This window comes from Leptopilina boulardi, unplaced genomic scaffold (assembly GCF_019393585.1).
Source record: "Leptopilina boulardi isolate dan_hultmark-lab unplaced genomic scaffold, ZJU_Lbou_2.1 LbouV2_368, whole genome shotgun sequence".
In the NCBI taxonomy this organism is placed as follows: Eukaryota; Metazoa; Arthropoda; class Insecta; order Hymenoptera; family Figitidae; genus Leptopilina; species Leptopilina boulardi.
The window spans coordinates 3,393,205-3,408,277 of NW_026137938.1; the positions used below are offsets into that span (position 1 = coordinate 3,393,205).

The 15,073-nt window shown below is 29.9% G+C and overlaps 2 protein-coding genes across 7 annotated transcripts in view; one reads left to right on the forward strand and one right to left on the reverse strand.

Moving 5' to 3' along the window:
- Positions 1 to 15,073, forward strand: part of LOC127287127 (kinesin-like protein GA13060) — a 375,235-nt gene that overhangs the window by 146,518 nt on the left and 213,644 nt on the right. For all 6 annotated transcript variants that reach the window (XR_007843837.1, XM_051313896.1, XM_051313892.1 and 3 more), the window contains exons 4-5: positions 10,392 to 11,216; positions 13,025 to 13,896. Coding sequence is in view for 5 of the 6 variants with exons in the window: in XM_051313896.1 (XP_051169853.1) it covers positions 10,392 to 11,216; positions 13,025 to 13,896 (1,697 nt within the window). In the remaining variant the exon portion in view is untranslated. The remainder of the gene's footprint in view (positions 1 to 10,391; positions 11,217 to 13,024; positions 13,897 to 15,073) is intronic.
- Positions 2,813 to 6,730, reverse strand: LOC127287129 (zinc metalloproteinase-disintegrin-like kaouthiagin-like). The gene is made up of 13 exons (XM_051313904.1): positions 6,582 to 6,730; positions 6,442 to 6,490; positions 6,078 to 6,304; positions 5,894 to 5,974; positions 5,745 to 5,817; positions 5,557 to 5,674; positions 5,324 to 5,453; positions 4,189 to 4,345; positions 3,979 to 4,108; positions 3,716 to 3,877; positions 3,329 to 3,461; positions 3,055 to 3,168; positions 2,813 to 2,972 (listed from the first exon to the last, which is right to left on the reverse strand). The coding sequence occupies exons 1-13, from the start codon at positions 6,639 to 6,641 to the stop codon at positions 2,892 to 2,894; spliced, it is 1,515 nt and encodes a 504-aa protein (XP_051169861.1). The 5' UTR covers positions 6,642 to 6,730; the 3' UTR covers positions 2,813 to 2,891.

The following is a 15,073-nucleotide window of genomic DNA, read 5'->3' on the forward strand; positions in this document are numbered from 1 at the left end:
GCGCCAGTAGTGAATTTTGCAATAATACGGCAATTTTTGTTTTGGAATAATTTGTGAATAAAATAGAATAGTGTTTATGGGGCGAAATATGCATTAGACAGATTGGTCTTTAACGATGTCGAAAGAAATCTCACGAATTGTGATGAAAAGATGAGGAGAAAAAAGAGGGGCAGAAGGATTATTGAGAAAGGCAAAAAGCGAAAGTCTATATAGAGAACAAAAAAAGTCACTTCATTGTATATCAGGGCGTCCTCACAGGGTTAACTTGATTTATAAGAAAGGTTTCCTCCTTCTTGTCACTTGCTCGATGAAAAGTTTATTATTATCCACACCAATTTCTTTTTTCTTTTTTTTTAACTGATCGAAATAAAAAAAACAGTACTCAAATACTATTAGGAAGATTTTATTATATATATATGGGACGTTCTTTGTCAACCGGACCACCCCATCTCTCCATAATTGGTTTAATTTAAAAAAATTTTATCATATTGGAAAAATTAGCTTGGAATATCTACTTTTTAATCCCGTTGGGCGCTTTTTGAAATTCAAAATGGCGACTTAAATATGGCGCCTAAACGACATAAAAAACACAAAAAATCCACTAATATGATCTATATTATTGTTTAAAGCTTCACATATGACGATAAAAATAACCACAACATAGTTTACTTACAAACTGATAACGTATCTCCATTCAAAACTCAAAAATTCAAAATGGCGGATTAAATATGGCGGATAAAATTAAAAATTGAGCTAGACTCGTGAAAATTACTACTTGGGGGTTTTCGAGGTCGCTGATTACGAATCCGGTGTTAGTTTTCAAAAATTCAAAATGGCGGATCCAATATGGCGGACAAAAATTGAAAAAATGGAGCTAATTTCGTAAAAATGTCTACATAGGGGGTTTTTTGGTCGCTGATTACAAATCCAATGTCAGTTTTAAAAAATTTTTAAATGGTTGATGACAAATCTCTATTTAAAATTCAAAATGGCGGATAGAATTAAAAAATTAAGCTAGTTTTGTGATTATTAATTAAATAATCCTCACGTAATTTCCATAAAAAGTTATCTGGCGTTGTATTTGATAAGTTCAAATGGCACCTTTTTACGTTCAATATAAAAAAGTTAGATCAATTTCTTATATTTTGGTCCACCATTTTATATTCACCATTTTGATTTTTTAAAAAGTAACGATGAATTCGTAAAGATTGTCCTGAAAAACCCTTAGGTAGACATTTTAACGAGTTTAGCTCAATTTCTTGGATTTTTGGTCAGCCATTTAGAATTTTTAAAAAGTAACCGCAGATTCGTAATCAGTGGCCCCGAAAACCCCCCAGTAAACAATTTTACGGGTTTAACTTAATTATTTAAATTTTGGGCTACTATTTTAAGTCTGCCATTTTGAATTTTTAAAATCTAATAACGGATTTGTAATCAGCGACCCCAAAAACCCCCGAGTAACAAGTTTCAGGCGAATCTAAACGATTTTTTAATTTTTGTCCATCATATTGGATCCGCCATTTTGAATTTTTGGAAACGAATACCGGATTCGTAATCAGCGACCCTAAAAACCCCCGTGTAACAAGTTTCAATCGAATCTACACGATTTTTCAATTTTTTGTCCGCCATATTGGATCCGCCATTTTGAATTTTTGAAAACTAACACCGGATTCGTCATCAGCGACCCCAAAAACCCCCGTGTAACAAGTTTCAATCGAATCTACACGATTTTTCAATTTTTCCGCCATATTGAATCTGCCATTTTGAATTTTTGAAAACTAACAACGGATTCGTAATCAGCGACCCCAAAAACCCCCGAGTAACAAGTTTCAGTCGAATCTAAACAATTTTTCAATTTTTGTCCGCCATATTGGATCCGCCATTTTGAATTTTTGAAAACTAACACCGGATTCGTAATCAGCGACCTCGAAAACCTCCAAGTAGTAATTTTCACGAGTCTAGCTCAATTTTTAATTTTATCCGCCATATTTAATCCGCCATTTTGAATTTTTGAATTTTGAATGGAGATACGTTATCAGTTTGTAAGTAAACTATGTTGTGGTTATTTTTATCGTCATATGTGAAGCTTTAAACAATAATATAGATCATATTAGTGGATTTTTTGTGTTTTTTATGTCGTTTAGGCGCCATATTTAAGTCGCCATTTTGAATTTCAAAAAGCGCCCAACGGGATTAAAAAGTAGACATTCCAAGCTAATTTTTCCAATATGATAAAATTTTTTTAAATTAAACCAATTATGGAGAGATGGGGTGGTCCGGTTGACAAAGAACGTCCCATATATATATATCTTTTAGATAAATCATTTTATTAAGTTTTTTCAATAAATATTAAAGTACAAAAGTTATTAGGTTTTATATTAAAAATTTTATTTGTTTCAATAGGAAAAAAGCATTTTATATTGTTGATGGCAGTGATTTTAATTACAATGTAATTTTTATCGTAATGCTTGAATTCTTTGAAATGCTGTTAAGGATTCCACTCGAATACACGAAGCAATCAGGTCCTCGAGGCGAAGGGACGCCGCGACGTTTTGATCTGTGAAGATTAAAGGGCCGCTCTCTTTTTTTTTCTACGCGAATATTTCTTACATTTATGACACACACGTGAAATGCAAAGCGAGTGTAAATATCCCACTCTTCATTTATCATTTTCACTCACACAATGTAAAACAAGGCACAATCTGTGGCATTCCATCTAAGCTTTTCATTGTCAAAAAAAAAAAAAAAGAGTATTCTCAACTTCCATCAAAGAAAAAGATTCACAAAATGTAGAAAAAATTTTAATTTAAAATTAATAGGTTTGAAATAAATTTTTTTAATTCTGAGAATTACAGGTATTTTATGAAATATAAAAACTACAAATTTTTCTATTAATATGATGGAGGGAAAAAGAGATTTAGATCAATATTGTTTTCATTAATCACTTGGGTACATTTTCCTTTTATGCAGTACTGAAATTTATAAAAAAAAAATCATTTGTCAAACATTACCACCAATCAAAAGTTGGAAATTTATTTTAAAATTTATTCTCACCATATTTGAATTGCAAGCGATTCCTTCAGGTGGAAATAGAGGTAAATCGGTTAGTACTAGATGTGTTTTAGCGTCCATATAGCATGTTATACTTTCACATCTATTTTCCCTAATCTAGAATAAATATTCAATTTTTTGAAACAAAACTTAAGTGGTAAATTAATTTAATGACTTTAAATTTCGGTAAGAGAATAAAGAATCAAACCTCTAAATGGTAGCAAAAATTCAATTCTTATTTTTCTAGAATAAAATTTTCAACAAAAAAAAAACTTACAAATGCCCCGTGAAATCCTAATTTGTGACATTGTTCATTTATGGTCATAAATTTAGCAGGCAATATTCTTAGTATTTGCTTATCTTTTCTATTAACAGCAGGATTGTTACGAAGACAATTAGCATCCTCTCGACTAAAATAAATTACTAATTTGTTATTTTTGCTTGTACGATTTATTAGAAATAATTATTTTTTACAATGAATTTTCATTTTTCGAATTAGAATTAAATTGAATTTCTTTTGAATACGAATTTTGATATATTTAAATTTTAATTCGAAAATTGAAAATTTGTGTAAAAAACAATTATTTCTAATAAAATATCTACTTTAAAATAAAAATTATTGATTTTTTTTTGTGGAAATTGCGTCGTAATTTTCTGTATGTACCTAAAAAAGAAGGACATCATTTCCTCACTGCATTTGGAAAATAATAAACTTCTACCATTGGAATTCTCTGTTGTCATAATATAGTTTCCAGAATTACATTTTTCTGCACCTGGTCCATTTACAATATCTCCCGTTCCCATACCATCATGATAAACACCAAATCTAAATTTTTAACAATTGACAAAAAAATATTGTTGATTTAGCAACTATTTTTTTTTTTTTTTTAAATAATATTATATCCAGATAACTTTTGTTAAACTTACAAATGAGCTAATTCATGAGCAATATCTGAAATTCCCGAAAACATCGTATCATCAAAAACAATAAATGTTGAAACAATTTTTCCAGTTATAATAAAATCTGTACAAGCCCCACCTTGTTCAGTTGCTATACCTTTAAAAAATAATTTATTTGAATGAAAAAAAAAATAGATATCTTTCAATTAAAAACGAGTGAAAACAAATTAAACCTACCGGTATTATTTGAATAAAAATTATATAATGGATTTCCACCAATTAAAACGGCAATATCATAATTTTCACGAATTTTAAATGGACTCTGATGATATAGAAATGTATTAAAACGTTCTAGCGTCTCAATATCTACAATAAATGGTGTTTGCTCCGCGAACTGTTTAAAAATGCATTTTTATTATTATTTCTATAAAGAATAGTATATTATGTGGCAAGCACGTAAAGTAGTACTTTTTAGGTATTGAAATCATCCGAACCTAAAAATTACTACGTGCGAGCCACATACGCTATTTTTTTCGCCATTTTTATGAAAAAGTGAAACAATTTTAAAGAAATATATATATATATATATATATATATACACGGAAAAAAGAAAAAGTAATTTTTACTACTTTCATAGTAAAATGGGATCTGTCCGAAGTTTCTGCGCATCTCTGGCAACTTTTACTCAAAAAATAGTAAAATTTACTAGTTTTGTAATAATTTTTACTATTTCTTGAGTAAATTTTACTATTTCTGGAGCAAATTTTACTATTTTTGGAGTAAAAGTTGCCATAGATGCGCAGAAACTTCGGACAGATCCCATTTTACTATGAAAGTAGTAAAAATTACTTTTTCTTTTTTTCCGTGTATAATATATTATATATATTATATATTATTACAAAAATTATGCAAAAATTAACAACTGCCTAAAAAAGACTTTATAGGGCAGTTTACTGCCTAAAAAAGACTTTATAAGGCAGTTTACTGCCTAAAAAACTCTCTAAATCTGAATAAGTGAAATTTCACTTAAAATGTGTCAAAAGTCTTCCACGTAGAAAAATAAGTGTATATGCACTTAAAAATAAGTGTAACTTCACTTATTTTTGAGTGAAAACCACTTATTTAAAAGTGCATATACACTTATTTTTCTACGTGGAAGACTTTTGACAAATTTTAAGTGGAATTTCACTTATTCAGATTTAGAGAGAAGACTTTATAGGGCAGTTTTCTGCCTAAAAAAGTCTTTTTTAGGCAGTTGGCCCAAACTGCCTTAAAAAGTGCTACTTTATTTGCCCAAAACAGGCACAAAAAAGACACTTTTTCATGTCAATGGCGAAAAAAAATTTAAATATATTTTTTTATTTACAAATACCTGCAATATAACTATTCCAGCGATGTTTAAACGAATTTTAGGAGTTTTCATTGATCTAAATAATAAATCTACTCCATTAAATAGAGTAAGTATATAAGCCACTGTTTTTTTAACATCTTCATTAAATTGTCTAATAAATTTAAAAAATATTGAAAAATTAAAAATATATTTTAAATAGTGGAATATTTTTATTTATATTAAAATATTTCAATTAGTTAATAAAATTAACTCACCGAAAAATTGAATTATGTACAAAAACTAAAATTTCTGGATATACTGTATCTGGTACTCCTAATGTTGATTCTTTCATTACTTCCCATGTTCTATTTAGATATTTATTAACATAATATTCTAAAAGTAAAATTTTATTTAAGTCACATGAATTTAAAGAAGTTAAAGTATATTGTATTTACGTTCTTACTTTCAATAGTTAAAATTCTTTCTTTAATTATATTATCATTATCTGTTGTCATCGAACTGTTAGAATCATCAGTCTAAAAAATTAAATTTTGTTTCAAAAATATATTTTTTTTCTTGAAATTTTAATTCATTGTTTATTAGTTTGCTTACAAATTCTAAATCTTCTTTTTCATTTTCGACAATGAAATTTTTACGGTCCTGGTAAAAGGAAATGTTTACTTCTTTCATAATCTAAAAAAAAAAAAAATTATTTTTCTACCATTTTAAATTCTATTAATTAATGGCAATTTAAATGCAAATAATTTTCACAGATAAATGTTTGTTCATTTCTTACATTTTCTTGCAATGTGTAGTCTAACAATTTTTTAGAGAGCATTGTGTCATTGTCTTTTGTATTTGCTAACCAAACTTTTGTTTGTTCACCAGCAAAGTATCCTTCATCGGATTGCAAAATATAATTTTCTTCAATGCCCTTAATTTTTGTTTTTACAAACATTTCAGTAATCGTCTCTTTATTACAATTGATTTTCGGTTTAACGCTATTGTTATTATAATTAAACACTAAAAATTGAATGAAGAATATATATTTTTAAATTATCTCTAAAGAATTAATGAGAATTCGTTTTCTATAATTATTTAAACTTAATTTAAATTAATGACAATTTGAAAATTTTTGAAATTTCATTTAAATTACATACCTTCACCATCCCTTGACAACGTATCTGGATATGTGATATTATTTGACAACTAAAATTAACGTAATTTGTTTAATTTTCAGTAATATTGAAGCATAATTTTAAAAACAATTAATTCTAAAAAATTTAAAAATGAATATTACCTTATAACATTGTGTAAATGATAAAAACAATGAGCAGAATATGATAAATTTAAGAAACATTTTTAAGTTTTATTAAAAAAAAATTTTTAAACTAACTTTTTTTTAATGCTTAGCTTTAAATTTGAACTGTAATAATTTTTCGCATTGACTAGAATGCCAGATTCTGAAAAATCATTTATATATATATATATAGTTATTTGCCACGTGTCTTTTGAAAATAGCAAATACAATAATAATAATAAAAAAAGTCAAATAGTTTAAAGATGTTTCTTTGAATATTATGAATAATAAATAGATGTAAATTTTAATATTCATAAAAAAAATTAATTAAAGTTACAGTTGAGTAAACATTTCCATTCTTAAACACGTGGAACTATAAAAAAAAAATGTAACTATTTCAATTTTCATTTACGTTAAACTAAATTTTTAAGATCATTGTTGTAAATCTCAATTGGTTTTCTCAATAAATTTTTTTAATTTTATCAAATTTCGTAGCGACCCTCAAAAATATTAACGAATCGTTGTTACGCATGTTTTAAAAACTATTTGACATTTATTTTATTTATAATTTTTAAAACACCTTGAATTTTTTTTTTTTATTATCATATGCATATATTTTATGTCAACATTATAATGAATTATATAATTAAATCAACACATGTCAGTCGATAATAATTGTATTATATAGAAACCAAATATTTATTTTTAAATGATAGAATACTTGATTATTCCAGTTTATTATTTTCAGTTGAATAATTCACTATTTAATATTTCCTAATGTTTGCTTATTGTTGAAACCGCTTTTTTGGATAATAATTAATCAATAAAATTAATGTGTCCAAATTGTCGCAAAAATTTATATTTTCAGTAAATAAATTTTTTTAAGAATTTAAAATTTTTTTGAAAATTCTTACGTTCACTTTTCTTTATAATATGAATTTGAATGAAGAGTTTAAACCCTTTTTAAGAATCTTAAGCACTTAATCTTCACACTTGTGATAAAAAAAAAGTACTTATTGCATAAGAGAAGGTCAGAGAAAAAAAAGACCACAGTTTCACAAATCAAAGATCTCATTCTTAAAAAGACTGAGCATTTAGCGGGAAATAAGAAGGATGCAAAAAATTGCGGTGTGATAAATAAAATCTGACACTCGAGGAGGCGTGTCAGATTCTCCCTCAGAGAGTAAAATGTTGTCTTATTCTTTACTCTTAAACTGCGATCTTTTTGGCCCAAAAGAGAGAGAGAGAGAGAGAGACAGCAAGGGGGGGGGGAAGTGAACCCTTTTGGCCAGTGAATGGGGTGAGAGTCGAGAAATTTTGCGGTTCCTTAAGCAAAAACTGGTTCTCACCTTTATGCCTGTATGTGTTATATACTAGTACTCTTCAGACCGAAATCATCGTTTTTCTTTTTTTTTTTTCTTCTTCTTTTTCTTTTCCTCGTTTTCTTAATCTTTCCTTACATTACACGTTCCGCTTCTCATTCCAAAACACCGTAATCGGTTGTATATTTGCGGCTTTCAAATTGGATGTTTTACAATAAGAAAAAATAATATCAAAAGAAAGCATCTATTGTTCAAATTGAGAATTTTTTTTTTTGAAATTATATTTATTTAAAAATACGAATATTCTTCCATGTTTTTTTGTTGACGTCACGTATGAGAGGAAATATTAAAATATATATCCTTAACGACAAATGATATTCTTGATTATCGTTTTGAGAATGAGTGTGTCTGCTTAATTATTATACGGCGCAAGTTTTCGTGTGCTTTCAAATTTATGAGAACGCATCATCGAATCGCTTTATAGCAAAGCAAAGCACCGTGTGTGCGCATCTCACTTCATAACTTCCTCTAGAGGATTGAGAATGCCCTTGAGGCCGCGGTTATATATTACAGCCAGTAATGAAGACTCCAACAGCAGCATGCTACCGACGGTATCCTTGTTTATCACCTCAACTCAGATATACAATTAACATGTTGAAAAGATTGCCAGGTTAACAAGGAATCCACGACTAGAGTGAAACAGTAACGCCCCTATCCTTCTTTTTCCAACCTCTGCTTTCTTCACTCCAAAAACCTCTTCTCTTTTATTTTTCTTCTTTTAAAAAAATACCTTTATAATAAAAAAAAAATCTCTTGTATCAAAAACAAAAATCTACACCATTTTTTTTTAATATAAATTCAATTTCGATTTAATGAATCGATATTAAAAATTATATAAAGAATTAATTTTTGCCTTCTTTTGGATATTTTCTTATATAATATCATATATTTTAAAACTTTAAAAATCAAAATCTAAAGCGTATTTTCTTGTGAAAGAAACCCAGAATTATTGAAGATATAATTAAAGGGAAATTTTTACCGATCCTCATGAGATTTCATATTCAAGCTCACCTTACATTATTATACAATATATAATTTTGTACCTTCCTTCTTATAAGTGATCGCTTGCGGCTAATTTGAAAACTTGGCGCCATTGAATTTATGACATTTTTTTTTTATCGCTATATATATATGAAGTAGAGAACTAAATGTGGAATAATTAGAAATAGAAACTTCTATTAGCATACATAAAAATTACTTTCTATCAAAAGAACAATATTTATAGAGATAATTATTTTTTATTTACAAAATATTGTTATTTTCACAGCTCTTGAACATACTCGAGGCATTCATCAAATGCCATTAGAATCATTGGGGGATTAAAATTTCCCAGAATTTAATTCATGTTCATCGTAGACAATCCATTTCAATTACATTAAAGTCGTTTGAGGTATATATATATATTGTAAAATGAAACTTTTCGCTGATTTTGCTTTTAGCTTTGTTTGGAGTAATATTACATTCTACTAAAGACAATGCATGTCATTTCAGTTTTTGCTCTCATCTCTTTGATGCTGAATAAACACATTATGTGTTACAAATGTATCATAAAATATTGCATAATATACTTTTTTTTAACTTTTTGAATGTCAATGAATCGAATAATGAAACTGTAATTTTTTTGTTAAAAACCCTTATGATTTTTTTGCCTTTTTTTTGGCAGCTCACTTTAGAATTGAAACTACAAAGTGCGTTCCCCAGTATTAGAGAAATTAGAAAAATTCACTCTTATAAGAGTTCCCAAAGAATTTTACTCCCGTTAGAAATTGTTTTCTTGAGAATATTTTTTTGCCTGATAATCATCCCTTTTTCTCACACATATAGTTATTCGACTTTTGCTGAGCGTCTCTCTCACTTTCTTTATGCTTTATCTTCCCTCTTTTTCTCCACCTCATCCGACAGCCTGTTTCTGTTTAGTAGAAGGCGATGAAGCGAGGGCCGTTGTTGTGCGATGATTATTCAGAGTGATCGAGAGAGTTCACCGAGTGGGATAAACTCAACCGTAAGAGATTGCTCACTCTCTGTCTTTTCCGTCCTCCCGTCATATCTCTCTTGCATACTGGTTCATCGCTTCATCTGTATGGTTAGTCAGTCACACCTACGCGGCAACACAACCAATGCACTAGCGGTCTCTTATATAAACTAAAGAAGCACATGGCCCCGAACTGTCATTTTAGTGGCCTGATGAAAAAGAAAACGCAATTATTTTATCGACTCAATTCGCTAAAAAAAATTAGAAAATAATTTTTCAAGTCGTTTTTTATTTTTACTACTGAATATTAATTACAGAAAATGTTCAACAAAAGTATAGAAAAGGGATATTAAATTTTTTTTTAATAAAAAAAGAATTCTCAATATTCTACTTATCTCTTGAAATCGTTATACAAAAAATAAGAAACTAAAATCAAATGCCATTCTTTTGTTTCAGATAAATATGGAAGCGGTAACATCGACCGATTACGATCCATCGAATCTCAGTCGGAACTTCAATCAAGTGGGATTTAATACCTACAATTATTCCCAATTCGAGGATAAATATAAACCTCAACAAATCTTAAAATACGGCGACGAATATCTTGAGTATGGGAAAAATTCCGTTAAAATGGGATTGAATGCAAAATGGTCGTCACGTCATCAACAAGAAATATCAACAAAATTCAACCAACGACACCCACGAAGTCATTCACAGCCAGAAAAACAGCATCATCATTACAATGAAACAAGATCAAAATCACAAGACTCAAGAGAATTGACATTCTATCAAATAGATCCGCCCCTCAAGTATGACAGTCAAAACATCAAATATCATCATCATCATCATCATCATAATCATAGATCGGGTGAGAAAATTCTCCAAGGCAATAAAGAATTAACATTTTATGAAATTGATGGTCCACCTGTACATGAGAAAAAAGAAGTGAAATTTTCACAACCAGAAAAAATTGATAAACGTAACGATAAAATTATTTCATCTAAACATAATAATCATGGTAAATTAATTCATCAAGAGCAAAAAATAACAACAAATTTTCAAATGAATAGATCACAATCTGATCTTGGTGATAATCAATTAACAAATTTTTCACGATTACAAAATGGATCATATAGTGAGCCACCGAAATATCGTCCATTTGATAGGCCACCAAAATATCAAGAGACACCACCGAAAATTGAACCGCCACCAAAATATCATCAGGAACCACCAAAATATTCGGAGATCGTTAAAAAACAAGAGGATACAAAACAAACTCAGGTGATTATTAAATATATTAACCCTTTCGTTCCCAAGATAAACTGAGAACTTCAAAAAAGATAAGTGAAATTGTTCTTACAGTTTTTCGGGTCGCTGATGACGAATTTGAGGTCAGATTTTTCAAATTTTTAAAATTCAAAATGGCGGATACAACATGGCGGACAATTTTTTTAAAAGTGATTAAATCCGCTCGAAAATGGCTACTCGGGGGTTTTTGGGGTCGCTGATGACGAATCCGGTGTTAGTTTTTGAAAATTCAAAATGGCGGACAAATTTTTGAAATTGTTAGATTCGCCTGAAATTTGTTACTCGGAGGTTTTCGGGGTCGCTGATTACGAATCTGAAGGCAGATTTTTAAAATTTTCATAAATCAAAATGGCGGATTCAACATGGCGGATAAAATTTAAAAAATTGACCCAATTCGTTTCAAACTCGCTTCTCGAGGGTTTTTGGGTTTTTTTTTAAATTCGTTCACCATATTGGATCTATCTTTGAATTTTTATAAATTTCAAAAATCTGACTCCAGATTCATAATTAGTAACCCCAAAAACCCTTGAGAAGCAAGATTAAAACGAATTGGGTCAATTTTTTAAATTTTTTATCCCATGTTGAATCCGCCATTTTGAATTATGAAAATTTTAAAAATCTGCCTTCAGATTCGTAATCAGCGACCCGAAAATCTCCGAGTAACAAATTTCTGGCGAATCTAACAATTTCAAAAATTTGTCCGCTATATTGGATCGGACCTTTTTTTATTTTTGAAAACTAACAGCGGATTCGTAATTAGCGACCCAAAAAACCCCCGAGTAACGAGTTTCAAGCGAATTGCATTAGATTTTCCAAAAGTCGTCCGCCATTTTGAATTTTGAAAAACTAACATTGGATTCGTAATCAGCGACCCCGAAAACCCCCGAGTAACAAATTTCAGGCGAATCTGAACGATTTTAAAAATTGGTCATTTTTAATATTTATTTATATATTTTTTTAAACAATAGAAATTTTTAGACATCATCTGGTCTAGAAATTTTGAAAGCACTATTCCTCCTGAAGAAAATGCCTCAAAGCAGACTTAGAAATATTAATTTTGTTCAGAGTTATTGAGGTTTTTGTAGGTGGAACATATATGTCCCATGGGAACGAAAGGGTTAATATAATTCTTGACTAGATAGCGATAGCTGCTTGCTACTTTCCAGAATTTTTTCCATGGCCCAAACCGAGGGCAAATCTGTCGTTCTTAAGATCTTAGGGACGCCAGACTTGACCCCGATTTGGGCCATGGCAAAAATTTCTACACGGGAACATTAATCTAGTTTGCCAAGGTTGCGCCAGGTTAACAACTAGCTAGAATTGCGTCCCGTGCAGAAATTTGGAATTGGCTCTGACAGGACAAACCTGACACTAACCTGAATGAAACAGGTAATCCTGTCGGGGCTGGCCCTGGCCTGGTTGAAAAATGGAACCCGACCGGAGAAAATCGCCAACTTGGCTCTCACCTGGTTGAAAAATGGAACCTCGGTTCTAATCGATTTTGATTCGGCTTAAATAAAACTTATCTTCTGTCGGGTTCTCTTATATCAAAAAACTTTTCATGTTTTTAAATTAATAGTTTTAAAAAAACCAATAATATTTGTCTCAAGAAAAAAGGTAAAATTATTTCACTAAAATATTTTGCAAAATAAATGATGGTTGATAAAGAGAAACTATATATAGCAGTAGTATAAAAATAATCTTGTAAAATAAATTCGAATCGATAGATTGAATCAGAAACAACGCTAATTGATACATCAATGATCTCTTATCAATTGCAGGAGGAAAGGTCCAGACGTCCTACAACAGTTGGGGGTGGCGTTGTTAGTGGTACGAGAGGGGGAAATGTACATGGAGTTGAGGCGCCTTCCAATATGGCCAGTATCACGCCAACCGCGCGCGAGACAACACGGGGAGGCGCCGCTACATCACGTCAGCGTCAACAACTCAAGTCCACTAATATAAACAATGATTCGACAATTAATAAAGATGATTTTCATGAATCATCGGAAAATTTTGATAATTTAAAATCACCACAACAATTATCACGTCCAATTACTTCTATTGTTAACGATACGATTAAGGATAACAAATCAAAAAACACTGTTGATTCCCTTATCAAGCACAGTGAAACAACACAAGGTCGTCTCATTGCTGACAAGTCAATGATTAAATTAGAAAAGACAAAAGTCATCCACGATATTGGCGGTAAGTCATCTGATAAGATGAAATCCGTTCAGGATTCAGTTCATAAACATGAATCAACAAAGGGTAAATTGAATCACGATACATTGGCCTATGGTGGTTATAAGGTGGAGAATTTAAAATATTATGGAGAATTGAATTTTAAATCGTATGGTAATATTGATAAACCGCCAAGTACTGAGAAAAATCATCAACATTCATCATCGGAGAAGAGTTATCAGATTAATGAAAAGTGTCAGGGCAAGTTACTTCAGAGTTATGTGAAGGGTGGTCAGTCAGAAAAAAGTGTTTATAGTGACAAGTATGGTGATCATTATTATCATAGATCGTCCCACGTGAAGCCACAAAATCCGTATCAAGTTTATCAGGAGACCAAGTACTCGTATAACGTGAGTGTCACACCAGGAACACCAGCGCAAGCCAGCGCAGCCGCAGCTTTCTTTGCAAGGTGAGTCACTTTACTTTTGGATTAGATATTTTTGGAAACTGCTTTTTTGCATAGTTTAGTTCCTCTTCTATTCACTTGGACCAAATTCATCTAAGCTTACGAAAAATCTAATTAAATTACAATCAGTCGTAAAATATCTATATTTATTGCAGGGCTGCAATGATTTTAATAATGATTTAAATCACAATTTACCTCGAAGGGTTATTTACATTTAAATCATGATTTAAAAAAAAATTTGTAATTTCATTTAATTTTCTATATTCTAAGGTTTAAAATTTTGATTCAAATACCCTAAAAATACGAACCCATGATCATGTTCAGCACACTAAAATACATTGGGAACTCTGATATGTGAAAAAAAAGTATTATTTTATAGACCTATTATTATTTAAGTCAATTAAATTGTATTTGTTGCAAATACAGAAATTATTGATTCAAATGCAATTTACTTAATTCGAATAAAAACACAGGCACACAAAAAATAAAAAGCTGTTTGGCCGAGACACTACACTAGTCTATTTTTATGTATTTTTTCACGCTGAATCCGAATCCGAAGTCAGAATTATCAGATTTGCTTTTATTTTTGAGATAAACTCAAAAAACTGCTCAGAAAGAAAAATAAAATCAAAAAGTTAAAAAATTTTTGAATCTCACTGCGATAGTGTAATTCCATGTATTTTTTGTCGCTAAATCCGAATCCAAAGTCAGAATTGTTAGATTCGCTCAAATTTTTGAGATAATTGCAAAAAAACGCACGTAACAAAAAACTCAAAATACTCAAAATCAGTTTTTTGGAATTATCATCAAAATTTGAGCCAATCTGTCAATTCTGACTTCGAATTCGGATTCAGCATGAAAAAATACATGAAAATGTACTATCGTAAAATTTCGGCAAAAAAAATTATTTGTGCCCCTAATTCAGAATTTTGATCAGTTTTTGGCGATTTTAGCTCAAAGAAATTTTTTTTGCCGATACATTACGATAGTGCATTTTCATGTATTTTTTCACGCTGAATCCGAATTCAAAGTCAGAATTGACAGATTGGCTCAAATTTTGAAGATAATTTCAAAAAACTGATTTTGAGTATTTTGAGTTTTTTGTTACTTGCGTTTTTTTGCAATTATCTCAAAAATTTCAGCGAATCTAACAATTCTGACTTTGGATTCGGATTCAGTG